This window comes from Tauraco erythrolophus, chromosome 9 (genome assembly GCF_009769465.1).
Source record: "Tauraco erythrolophus isolate bTauEry1 chromosome 9, bTauEry1.pri, whole genome shotgun sequence".
Classification (NCBI taxonomy): domain Eukaryota; kingdom Metazoa; phylum Chordata; class Aves; order Musophagiformes; family Musophagidae; genus Tauraco; species Tauraco erythrolophus.
Window position 1 is genome coordinate 3,257,304 of NC_141473.1, and position 14,262 is coordinate 3,271,565.

The window sequence follows — 14,262 nt, forward strand, 5'->3', positions numbered from 1 at the left end:
TACTTAAACTACACTTCTATAAGATCCTTTATTTTTAAAACTCCTTCCTTCTACTCATCCTTTATGGTTAATTCTCTAATAGAAGTTCCAGGTAAAACTCTACTAGTATCAACAAAAGAAAAGTTGACACATAATTTCAACCTTATTCTGATCCCAGAAGAGTCAGGTTACACTTGTTAATTAATTATCACTTGCATTCTACTTTTCCTAATTTGCTGACACCACAAAAAGGAATGGTTACTGGGGTTACTGGTTATCTTTTCCACAACAGACTCAATTTTAAGATAGGAGTAAGTACTCCTTGAAAATACTCAGCCCTATTACCACTCATTACATAATTATAGAGTGATTTCAGGCTGTATTCATGATCACGATGGTATTTTTAATACAACTGTACTGAGTTAAGGTATATACAGGAGAAGTTTCCCAATATAATTTGGTAAATGCAAAAGGAATAATTAACATTTTAAAATATCGTCTAAATCCTGTTCATCCAAACAATAATTAATTCACATCCTAACCATAACTGAAGTAGTTTCTTGTATGTGTGTCTTACAAGACTACACCTTCTGCACAGCTGAGGGAAGAAATAAAGTTTTGTACCTTTGTACAGAAAGATATTAAGGTATCTGTTCTGCACATTAACAACAATTGCTGTGGTAACACACAAAGCAACAACATATAAACCTTTTGTCTTCTTTTTACTGCTGCTGCATCCCAGTATCATAATACTTTGTAAGAATGATCTCTACTTATAACCCTTCCTTGCTCCAGCAATGGATCTGGTGATCCATTATCACATTCTGATGACAAAAACTGCTATTGCAAATCAAAGTCATAAAAGCAGAAGACCAAAAAAAAGCTGACGGATGCCACACTAAAAACAAAACTAAAATTGTAGTATGTTTGCCCAATGCAAGCACCATCCTAATGGGACAACAGTGGATAAGATGTGCTAAGGCCAGAGATCCTTCTCATAAAAGGCCAAATAACACTGTGGGCAATCACATAGAGAAATAAAATCAGAAAAGAAAGGGGAGACCAAAAAAGGAAAGTGTTAACGGACTCAGATACACATGACTAGCAAACAAAAACCTTTTTAAGAAAGAGATCAGTGTATCAGACCAAACTTAACCAAATTAATGTAGAACAGGACAGCTGCTCAGATAGATGAAAACTCTGGTCCGCTTTGACCAGTTTCCTATGTATTGCCAGATGTAGACACCTAAGGAAGAACAAAAGGCAAAGGCAAACACACAGTGAGACTCCCAAAAACGCACTAAGATCTATCTCCATTATTAGATGTCAATAGGCCTCACTATTTTTTTCATTACTTAGACCAATATTAATGATACAGTTGGAAAAATTCAAATGTCAGGCTTTAAAACCACAATGCCACCAAAGAACATGGTACCTTGCAGCTACTGTGCCAGTCCTTCCTGCAGATTTTCAAAAAGCAGTAATTTGGGGCTTTATTCTGTTCTTCCATCATTTGAATACTGCTCTTATCTTGGTTATTTCAGTTGTAGGCAAAAAAGGCAAGTGCTTGTAAAGTCAAATGAGTGCTAATGTAGTAACAAACATGCAAGTCTCTCATTTCCACACTTTTCAGCTGCCTAATTACAAATAATACATCATTTTGGTTAACGCAGACATCTAGAATATGGCTAGTCACTTAGCCACCCATATTTTGTAAATATTTCTTCTCCCCCTGTGTAAGCCACAGAAAAATTACACGCCAATGTTTTACAGCTTACTGAACACAAAGACAGTTACAGAAGGTTTTGATTGCTTTGGGTCACCTGGGATTTAAATCCTATTACAGTCAGGTTCAAAAAGATGTGACAGAGGTATTTAAGTTTACATCAAGACACACTTACAATGAGCTCCGAATCACGTCCCATGGAAATGACTGTTCTGTTTACTGTCCTCAATAGCTTCTCCATGATTATCTGGACATGCCGTTGTGTTGGCCCCTAAGGAAAAAGAATAAATTAGTGGTAACTAGATACAACAGACACCAACACAATTGAACTATTTATGCTTGCCTCTAAATCTGCCTGTCTTGTGAAAGTTAAATAAAACCTCTCTCATTGCTGTTGACCAAAAGCAGAAATTTTTAATATTTTTAAAGCAAACACCATGAAATCTATTTTATTAATACATGTTACTGAGAAATTAACACGTACTCTTACAATTATTTATATGAAAAGCAAGTGCCTAGAAATACAGCAAAGCCTATGACATTCAGTTACCTAGAAATTTTATTGTCCTAAGTCATTTTTCCAACATCAAAAACCACCGGCATTACCAAATCTGTGGGGCTATTCTGCAACAGCTTAATTAACAGAAGCAGAAAAGAAAAGCAAAATTTTGGAATCGCAATTTCAGTCAATTGTTTCAAACTAGTACTTCTGTATTAGAAGTCACTATTTTTGAAAGAGTTTAAAATGAAACATTTAGTGCAAAAACAAGTTCAGAAACCTCATGCAGAATGATGGCTACAGGAACTGAAGCCAAAACACATGACAAGGAGAAAGAAACAGATGAGCTTTGCTCCCATCTTTTAAACAGGTGTCTTCATAGTTTTCATTACTCTGAAGACGACGACTTTGAAAGGGGTCTGTGAGATGGAAAGGGAAACAATTCCATAGCCAACATTTGCAAGCATTTTGCCAGATAATTATCCAAATAAAGCAGCATCTTTTGTTGTTACTTGGCCAATCAAACGTTCTGAAGAACCATTTTCTTTCTTGCCCCCAGATCTGTACGATAACCCACGTCTTATCACTGGATTACACTTAATTACCAAAAGCAGACTTGCACATATGAAAAATCCATTTGCATGTTTGAAGAATGATCCATCATCAGTACAAATATACACTAGTACCACTCCAATAAGGACTTTTCTTCCTGCTGCTGACAGACCTGTCTTTGGGATAAAGCTGGCATCTTCAGGGAAGAACGCATCTATCTCAGTACCCTGCTCCCCTCCACCCTTCACCTCTCCCTGCTTTCTCTCCTATAAGTTTTTTCCAAGACTTTCCTCCTCTCTGCATTCCTGGCACTTGTGCTTCTTGGGCAACCTGGTGTAGTGGAGGGTGTCCCTGTCCATGGCAGGGGGGCTGGAACTAGATGATCTTTGAGGTCCCTTCCAACTCTAACCATTCTATGATTCGATGATTCTCCTGCCCGTTTTCAATTTTACTTTACATCCCTCCTCACTCACAGTGTTTCCTTCCTCTCCCTATCCCCTTCTCCATCCCCCAGCTCCACTGGCAGAAGGATATCTGTCTTCTGCAGCTGCTGAGTAACAGCAGCACGGGGCAGCCCTGGGCTCTGCTCCTGCAGCCCCGCTCCAGCTGGGCTCAGCCCAGGAGATGGTGGAGCTGCAAGTGAGTTGCTACCGTGGAGAAATGCAGCTGACCAAGAGTGAGAGGAAGCAGCCAAGCAGTCAAAAATAAGTTTTTTTTAAAATAACCCACTCTCTGAAGCAGCCGTGCAGAACTACTTTAAAATAAAGAAACAAAATCAGAACAAACCCAAAAAACAGAGGCAAATAAGATGCGAGACACTATGTGAGCAGTTGACCCCTGAAGACCTTTCCAACTAAATTAGTTTGTGATTCTACATCAGGTTCAGGCAGCAGCCTCATCAGCCCAAACTTCTTTGAGAGAGCATCAAATCATTACATCTCTCTGGCAAAGCACTAATATTTGCATATTTGTGTGCAAATCAAAGTCAAGAAGAGACAAAAAAAAAGGGACTATTATGCAAGCTACACATCTGCATACCAGCCCAGGGCACTGCACAGGTTCTCATGCACAACCGACTCGTACGTTTACATCCTGAATGGGTCAGACACCTACACTGGTTGCAATATTCATGCAGAAGCTGCCACTTTCCAGTTCAGGTTCTCTCTTACCGAGGTGGAGAATTCTACTGGCTAATTTTGAATGGCACTTCAAAAATCTAAATAAGTTTGCTGTGTTGACAAAAGTGTATGTTCATATATACATACACACACACCCCCCTCCCCACTTCAGGCTGGCCTAGCAGGCCAGCATCAATACAACTCAAATGTGCATGTCCCAAAATGCTCATGGAAAAAAAAAAAGAAAAACAAAACACAAACCAAACATTTTCCACCTGGCTTGACATCATATAAGAGAAAGGATGAACTAAGAATAGCTATTTACTCACTATCTAACAAAGTCTGCAAAAGTATTATTGGATAACAGTGCTGTATTGGATGTGCCTTGGAAACATTAAGAAACATCCTGAGATGTCCCACAACCCATCCTCATCAGTGGTTACCTAAGAAGACAACTTAAAAGACACTGGTTAGGGTAAAAAGAAAAGAAAGTCTAAGCCATCAGGAGTTACCTGCTTATTTCATTCTACTAAGATCCATTTAAGCGCTAATCATCACGGAACCGTAAGATACTAACCACATCTTTCTTGTAAAGCACTTCCAGGATGTTACTCAGCAACTGGCAACAAGCCTCCAAATCTTCTTGTCTTTCCAAGTGATACTTCAGCTGATCTGTCATTGTTGGCAGCAAGATTTCCCTGCAGTCTGCACACAAAACATAAGGTTACACACACAGCTTTAAATAACTTCATAGCGCTGCCTAAATTGCCCATCTGTTCCAGTGCTTACATAAGACAAAAAACTTCGGAAAAAGAAGGTATCTTCCAGATTTCCATCATCTGTTTTCCAACCCAAAACATGAAAACCTAAAAAAGTCCTAAGCAAGTGAAAAGCAAGTCACTAGGTTAAGAACACTTGGACAAGCACGACCCACCCTCCCCAGGCAAAGTACTGGAGTGGTCCCACTGATGTTACCTGCCTCTGCTTAAACACATCGACTAACTGGACCTATCCAGTGCCATCACTGGTTGAGTGCTGGCAAGGTCTACTGAACTGCCTTTAGCTGGTTACCAACACAGCACAGCCTAAGCGTGCAAATATGATTCACTGAGCTGCACGACGCTATTCAGATTAGCATTCAGCAGCATGATATGGTCTTTTATACCTCACAAAATGCTCCTGAAATACTTTATGCTGGTATGCAGATGTAGGTTCTCAAGTCCTGTACAAGGCAAGTACAGGACTTGCAGGGAGAGACAGGGAAGATGAGGAAAACGGACATGGAGTTAAATAATTGAGCTCAACTTCTTGGCTCAAGTCAAGAATGTAAGGGAAATAAGATGAAGATTGATACTCCTAAACCTACCAGCAGGTACCACCGAGGCACTGATCTAATGACTAATGAATGCATAACCTGCAAATTGCCTTGCACAGAGGGAGTGCAGGACCTAGGGCTCACTCCTAACCCTGGACAAAGCTCCTTCTCCTTTGGAGAGATGGCACAGCCAGACACCTGCCCTCTGCACGGTGGCATCAGCTGCAGTCAACCACAGCATGAGACTAGAAGCATTCACACTTTATCCTCAAAAGCAGGAAAGAGGGACATTAAAACCCTTTAGCCTCCCCCATTCCCAGCCCCCAAATAAATCCATGCTCAACAAAAGGGAACTGGTCATTCTTGTTCATCAGAGCCTGACTTACTCAGGAAGAAATAATGATGATTAAATGACACGGTGTATATACCATCAGCATAGTACTAAAACACAAATAATAATAATCCTTTAAATCATATTGTAGAACAGGAACAACAGGAAAACATGAGACTTTTCCAGCTATTTTACGCTACTAGACACCAGTTGCCAAGTCCCCTTCTTGCCCAACCTGCCCAACTCTCTCATGTATGTATGGATTCATAGATTCATAGATTTCCAAGTTGGAAAAGACCTTAGAGATCGAGTCCAACCATCCCTAATCCCCATTAAACCATATCCTCAAGTAGATCATCCACCCTATTCTTAAACACATCCAGGGATGGGGACTCAACCACCTCCCTGGGCAGCCTATTCCAGTGGCTGACAACCCTTTCAGAGAAGAAATACTTCCTAACATCCAACCTGAATCTCCCCTGACTAAGCTTATGCCCATGGAAGAAGGTGTGAGCTCTGCTTTTCCCAAAGGAGGGGTTCTATGTCTCTATGCCAAAGGGCTGGATTACCAAGCTGACAGGCAGCTTTTTCTCAGAGAAGTCATATGCATAAGACAAATGGAAAGCAGCACAGCTATGCAGGTATATAGAGGTGAACCAAGGATCATGAAAAACCACTATCACAACGTGGGTCGCTCCAAAAAATTGCCCTTGTACTAGAAAATCTACTTGGCAGATAATCTCTAGCAACATGACTGAAGAATTCATTTTGTCAAATCCTACATTGGCTGTCAGCTCGTGAAATCTCCAACTATACAGTACCTGGGAAAATATGGATGAAACTCAACAGCCACACAAAAGAGATCTTTTTTTTTTTTTAAGTGATATTACCCAAATTGCTTGGACTTGATGGCATATGGATGACTCACAGGAGGAAGCTTCATAGCAGTTCTTAATGGTTATATTATTGCTTAGATGTTATTTTCACACAAAAGCTGAAGTCCCTGCAACACTCAAACGCTCAAGGGCAATCAATTAAGTCTTTATGTAAGAGGATTTTAAATAGTTCTGGACCAGTAAGCACCACCAGCCCGACATCAAGAGCATGAGTAACATACAGACCACAACAGAGGGCACAAGACTAAAACATGAAAACCGGAGATTAATCTCAATTAAGAGGGGATGACCCCATATGACAATGTGAAAGCACTTACTTAGGGTTATACCTAACACTTTTTTGAGAAGCCAAGAGATCACTACCTCAAGGTAATGCTTTCAACCCTAGGAAGCTTCCTCTTAGTAGCAGCGGAGTGCTACTCAACAGCAGAAGCTCCTTCTGCAACCAAACACTCCCATCATTGACACACGTTTGGTCTGTGTCCTATGCAGTGGACATAACTGGTATCCAGAAGCCATCAGGGTAGGCAGGAGTCACAGAATGAGCAAATCTGTGTTGAGAACCTACAGCAAAATACCAGTAGCTCAAAGGATGATGAAGACCTGCATCACCATCAATTTGGCTTCGATTCACCAAAACCAAGTACCTTTACTGGCTGTTCCTTTTGCTGAAGAAGGGTGCTGAGACAGAACGTGCACTTCCACATCCTTGACCATTCCCAGCGATCCCCATCACTATTTAGGAGATGCCACATCCCAGCTGCTGAGGTGTCAGTGCTGTAGAAGGTACTATCATAACAGAGTACCCAACTGCACTGCATGGGCCCCACACAGCTGCCAACTTCAAAATCCCTCCACAGTGGAAATTGAGGCTCAGCTGACAGTCTCCTCATCCATCTCCAAGCACGGGATGGACAAGGCAGCATCATCAGTGCTGAAAGACATACTGCAGGTACCAGAAAAAACGGCAGCTGGGAGGCAAAGAAGTGCCAAGGATGAAGGAATCAATATGTGCTTATGGTGGTGTTTTGGCTTGCAGTGGAAGAACTGATATAGGCATTACAAATGCAGAGCCAAGGTGAAGATTATTTGATGGTCCCAGTGATAAGGAAGGGGGTCAAGAGGACTTGCTTTTGCCACTAAAAAAGAGAAGGAAACAGGATGGATGAGACAAAGATGGACTTGATAGGGAAAAATTCTCTGCTCAAAGTCTGCCAGAATCCTTCAGCCAGTGCCGTAGGGTCCAACTCCAATGACTTGAACTATTCTCCGCAGTTGCGTCAGGACTCCCAGGTCACGGGTGACCACTGCCTTCTGCCTCCTACAGAGCAGGAAAGAGTTACAGGAGGAGCTCCCCCACAAACTCGTCCCTACAGCAAGACAGACGCACAAAGGTTGGGATGCTGCTCTCAGAAATTGCACAATGGGGAAAACACAAGTCACTGATGTAAAAAATCACCAAGAAAAAACATGCTATAATGCAGAATAGAGAGCATTCCACCTCAACAAGATGCTAGAGAGGAACTGAAACAGCAGCATCCTCATTCTGCCTTGTAACCTCACACATGGATGATGAGAAATAACAGCATATAAGCACACCCAACTTCTAGAAGTTCAAGAAAAATATTCTTCAGTCTCAAGTGACTCACGTAAGCACATGTTCACCAGGAACGCACAAGCGGGCTCTCACTCAAAGAAAGCACTTTGGCAAGTTAGTTTCTTCAATGCAGAGTTCTTCTATTTAATTGCTTCTTGGTCACTTAACCTCCAGCTTTATAACTCAAAAAGGTGAGAAATCATGGAGAATTTGTTGAAATGTATGCCTCAAGAAACAGACATTAGACCCTGCCGTGTATTTACATGGGGAAATACACCTACCCATGACTTCATCACATCCCCTCGTACTCATTTCCATCAGGTAGCAGAGAATTTGATTACAAAAGATCCAAGTCTAATAACTGAGAAACACCTCCATCATAAGTTCCCATTATTTCTTTAAAACTGTATTATCCTAATTCTAGACAGATATTAAAAGTGAAAGGAGATGGTGATGTCTGCAAAAAAAAAAATGGCTAAACAGAACTGACCTCACTGAAAGAGCTTATTTACCACGACACTCATTAAATCTAAAGCTATTTATACAAAAATGAAGTGTCCAAACTACCCCTAATATGGTAGGCAATGAGAGATGTGCATTTGAAGTAACAGTTTGCTGTCATATATTTCAAGTTCATAAATTTTGCTAAAAAAACCAAACCCACAGCACCTCAAACCCACACACCCACAAACCAAACAGAAAAAAAACAAGTTACTTAATCTGAGTGAAGATCCAGTCGTTCCATAAAGGTGGTTTTCCTGGCACTGACTCGCCACGTATTTCATATAATCACCATTTACATTCACTTTAAACTTCTGCCTCTGAACCGCTCCCAGCCCTTGACCATTCACTCCTATCCCAAAAAACATTCCCTTCCTTGCTCAAGTACTCAGACTGCTCTTCCACGACAGGAATGACCAGATGGATGCAAGTCAAAATTACCAACTCGTTTTCCATATCAATTTCAACCCAAGGGATGGGCTAGTTCAGCCCAGTCTGTTTGCTCCAGAGATGCTCTGTGACTGCAGCCTTGTGCCTCCCCACTTGGAAACCTCAGTTTACACCATTACCTCAGGTTTTGACTAACTTGAAAAGAAAAGAGCAGATTATGAAAAAAAAAAAACAACTACAAACCAGAAGCGTAGCACACTCCTTTCCCCAAATGTGCTCCAGCAATGACATGCAGATGTGCCTTTGTGAAGCCTGCGAGGTGAATCAATCTTTAATAACTTACAAAGGGCCCTAATTAGAGGTTTGAAAATGTTTCATGTCCCAGTTAAGCCCCACTAGTAGAGAACAGTCAAAGAGCAATTTAATATCTGTAAGCATGCAGAAGGTGAAAATTGCAGCCATGTCACCTTTGAGTTAGATTGTCTGGAGTACGCTCCAATCGACAGGGAAGGGATTCAAGTGGAATTTCTCAGAAAGGAAAAACTAATTGATTTGTCGTACTACTTCATTTGGAATTACACAACCTACACAAAAGACTTAAGTTCCCTTGGGTAGACTTGACAACCCTCAGTTACCACCTTACAGGCTTCTCTGCCTTCCTCAACAACTGGCAAACATCTGCTGCTTGGTTTGTAGCTGCTGAAGGTTTTAGAACATGGGAGGATAAAACAAAGCATCAAGGTGTGCTGGGTACTTAACAAAATCCAGATCCTTCCCAGACTTTTAAAAATAAACAAGCCTATGAACCAAAAACGACCAAAAAAACATAACCTCACACCCCAGAGAGCTGTGTTCAGCACCAACACTGTGAAATCTTTCTAAAAAATACTTGGCCCTCAAACTAGCAATAGAACTTTCACGCTAAGGAATAAATACCAATAGAGAGTTTACTTTGAATTAGGCAAAAAGGAATAAATATTGCCAACTGGAAAGACAAAAGCTATGTCTGAAATCAAAAATGTACCTCATGATGATCTTGAAGGTCCCTCCCAACCCAAACCATTCTACGACTCTATGATACTCAGCATCTGACAGGTCAGAACATCGTATTTACCCACTGGATGATTTTTACGTATTTTTCTTTTCTTTTCCAGTTTTTAAAGGCCTACTCACGGGGTACCAGAAACACCTCCCTAACCTGCTGCCTAGGCTCTTGTTAAGACAGCACAAGGTGCACCGTGCTGCTGGAGCATGTTCAGGTGCTTCCCCACCCCGGCACCACAGCCCCCTCGCTGCAAAGTCACTTCCAGTACATGCCATCCAACAGACCAGTATCCTTGTCCCAGTGGTTTTTCATCACACAACAGATCCCAGCTTCACTTTGAACTGACGCAGAAAGAGCTATTGAAACTATTAAAGCTAATAAAAGCTATTAAATTCCACTGGTTTAATGTTTTCCAGATATCTCTATTAAAATACAAGAGCTGGAAGGCAATTATATCCAAAGATGGAACCTACCAACACACATACACAAATACCTACAGAAATTTTTAAACAAATTTAGTACTATGGTAACATGCTCTACGAGGAGATAAGATTTTAAATGCATCCTTTGCTATAAACTACTTTGAAAAACACTGGGTTGATCAACTGTATCTTGATTACATGGAAGTACAGAAGAGGAAAGGTTAACGTTCATCAGCCTGCCTGTCACAAACACCTCCCAGCCCTGATTAATGGGCAACCTTGATAAATCTATAGTCTATAACATTAGTCTCCTGCTTAAAAGCCAGCTCTGAAGATAGCTCATGAGTATGATGCACAATGATTACAGACAACAATAATTCGACATCTGTTCCCTACTGCATGAGTCCAACCCACAATGATTAATGTCACAGGAATGTGCAGTGAGAATAAAATATTAATCTTTATAAAAGGATGCTCAGGAGGCATTATCAACTTACGAGCATCCAAGCAAAGATTTCACATGAAACACTGACACAAGAACTATGCTGAAAGCTAAATGCATGCAATAAATTTTTTGCCAATTTAAAAACATTTCATTTGGAGGGACACTGACAAATGCATTTCTTTCTTTTACGTTTCATTTAGTTAATGTGGTCAAAAAAATAAAACCTATGCTTAGTAACCTCACTTCTGCTACACAGCATGGAGATAAAAGATTGTAATTTCAGTCATAATCAAAGAATAAGAACTCTTATAAATGCCATATGCTATCTACTAATATTTAATAGACTAACAATTTCCTAATGGAGAAATCCCTAGATTTCCTAACTATTTAAGAACACAGCAGCTACACAGCTCACTTGGCAATTGGCTGGAAGTCACTCGTAAAACAAAGTAACAGAGAGTACAAACAACTCTATGGGACAAAACAAATCAGATAAATCACTATTTACATAAAACAAAAAATTTGACGTTTGCAAGGAAAAGACACTTGAATTAACTACCAACCATAAGTACCTGCACATGTAGAACTGAAATATGCATTAGGTTATTATAAAACTGTTCCACACTAATTTATACATTCATACTTATATTTGGGCATATTCTTACAGAAGACTTTCACAACACAGAATCATTTCAGGTGCAAATGTAAAGAAATGTCTCCTTTGTTTCAGAGTTTGAAGTGGGGGTTGTTTGGAAGGGAGAGGGACATGAAAAGAAGGAGAGATGCAGGGGTGGTCTCAATCAAAAGTTTGCTGCTTTACACAGACAAAAAAACGATTTTGTGTGCACCATACCAGATCTAGGTAAGTTATTGTGGTAGGGGTAATAAATGTTATTTATTTATACATGCATTTACTTCCATATGGGCATATATAGTTATTTTTATATAACTATTATCTATCCATATTTATCTGATGTTTATAAAGACATATACATAGAATATAATGCGTGTATGGCATATGTAGGAACATATTGCCATACTTAGGTCCTCACTGAGCAAGATGTATGTATATTCATATCAACTAGCACGTTTAAGGCTCTATTCAAGTCTCAAAATGAAATAACTTGCTAAACCAGGATGCTAATCACTGATAAAACGCTTTACTGCATGCAAAAAGCCACATCCCAGTTAGCACAGATGAACACTGGGGTGTTCAAAGACCCTACAGAAACATCCAGCCCTTATGTAAAGGGCTTCTGACCAGTAATTCTCTTCTCTACAAAAATCAGAGTGTGACAGAGTCACATGAACTCCTCTGAATATCCTTTATCCTGTCGACATCACTACTTGGACCACATACACATACAAAACTAAGATACACCATCCTAAAAAGAGCATGGGAGAAGGCGGTTTAGCTTTTGAAAAACTCCTCAAGGGCTCACTCTTAGATCATGGCCATGATTTAGCCCTTGGAAAACGTTTGAGCTAAGCACTATGGAGAACTTCTGCAGCAACCACGAAGAAAGGTCCTTTCCAATGACCTTCCAGGAGGTGTTTCATCATCTAAGAAAGGGAAAAAAAGACTAAACCAGTGTACGAGACAGTTCTACAGTGTGAACCGAAAAAAAAGCAAATCGAGCATCACCACATGAGGGATTTTTTTCCATGCTCAAGAAAAACAAAATGCAACCTTATGCTTTTCCAGAAGAAAATTCGCATTTATTTTCCCAAAGCCCTAACAGATCATTGATGCAAACCTGGAGGAGGCAAAAGGCAGATCATCCAAGATGTGCAAAACAAGCCCTGAACTCGATGAATACAACTGGGGACAAGGGGCAGAAGCAGCTGTCCTTCACTAGCAGAGAATCGACAGGAAAATCTTTTCTTAGTGGTATTTGAGTATTCCTTGTTTCAAGGACCGAAATTAGCAGCATGAAGATCTGATACAGATTTAGTCTATATAGAGATGATTTCTCCTTGGTGGCCTCTGTCAATAACTAGAAGCTTGGAAAAATATGCTCCTTAAATTCATCTAGCTATTATTCTCCTATCAAACACATACATATGCTCTGCTTAACCCTACTTTGACTGCCTAGCTACATACTGATTATTCTTTTTCCCATTGGTAGTAGGGCTCAATTACAAGCCATTGATAGGACAAAAGCACCAGAACATAAGGAGCATATAGGATTTTCCTGCCAGGGCTGAAGAAAGCTTAGTAAAAATAAGTACAAGTTCAGCAGAGGAGAAAAGTTACCTTAAATTTCAGAAGGAAACTTATAAATAGCACACGACATGACCCGAAAAGAAAGGAAAAAACACGTTTAAACTATATTTCACGTCCCTTTTTAAAGGCTTACAAACCACAATATCATAATACATTTTCATCCAAGGTCCCAAACTCTTTGGACTTCATAAAGACTGCTGAGCCATCCATCATTCAACATTGTTCTTCAAGCACAATGCTTCAGCAAACTATTTCATACGCCTACCCCTCTCACCCTAAAATCCTTCAAGCTTCACAAATTCATCTATTTTGAATTTTAATTCCTCTGGAGACACAAATAAATCTTCCCTGACCTCTCAAAGCACAGAATTAGAGCATTTTTCTCTAACAGAAATACACTGCTGAAACACTGTTTGATTTTCTGTACATTTTACAGTTTTCCATCAATTCCACAATCCCGAACTGCATATTGCTTTTGCAAAAGAAAATCTAATTTCTGTAATATGATACAGGATTAGTTGGATACTTATACGAAAGTATTGCCTATCAGTTAAAAAAATATTGAATGAATGAGGAGAAGGAGAGGCAGCAGAACTACCTTTCATCAGTAAGATCTCAAACCCACAGAGCAAAGAAAAATCTAAATTTAACGAAGGCTGCAGCTATGAGTTCCATTTATTTTCAAGTGAATTTTAGTGTTTATGAAAGTTTCCCAGCACATCTGGTTCTTCAGACACAAGCTTTACAGAGAATTACCTCTGTAAGTGGCAAGAGAAACTCTTAAGATAACGCTTTGTTCAGCAACACACCAAAAAAATACATATATAATATATATCTTGATATATATTATATTTTTTCTATATGTGTGTGTGTACACACACGTGTGTGTGTGTGTGTACACACACGTGTGTGTGTGTGTGTACACATACGTGTGTGTGTGTGTACACATATATATGTGTGTGTACACATATATATGTGTGTGTGTACACATATATATGTGTGTGTGTACACATATATATGTGTGTGTACACATATATATGTGTGTGTACACATATATATGTGTGTGTACACATATATATGTGTGTGTACACATATATATGTGTGTGTGTACACATATATATGTGTGTGTGTACACATATATATGTGTGTGTGTACACATATATATGTGTGTGTGTACACATATATATGTGTGTGTGTACACATATATATGTGTGTGTGT

The 14,262-nt window shown here is 39.8% G+C and overlaps 1 protein-coding gene across 1 annotated transcript in view; it reads right to left on the reverse strand.

The window, feature by feature from the left end:
• DOCK1 (dedicator of cytokinesis 1) overlaps positions 1 to 14,262 on the reverse strand; it is a 316,175-nt gene that overhangs the window by 211,889 nt on the left and 90,024 nt on the right. Inside the window, exons 26-27 of the mRNA XM_086616514.1 lie at positions 4,452 to 4,579; positions 1,881 to 1,976 (exon numbers count right to left, since the gene is read on the reverse strand). Of these exons, the coding sequence (XP_086472640.1) occupies positions 1,881 to 1,976; positions 4,452 to 4,579 (224 nt within the window). The remainder of the gene's footprint in view (positions 1 to 1,880; positions 1,977 to 4,451; positions 4,580 to 14,262) is intronic.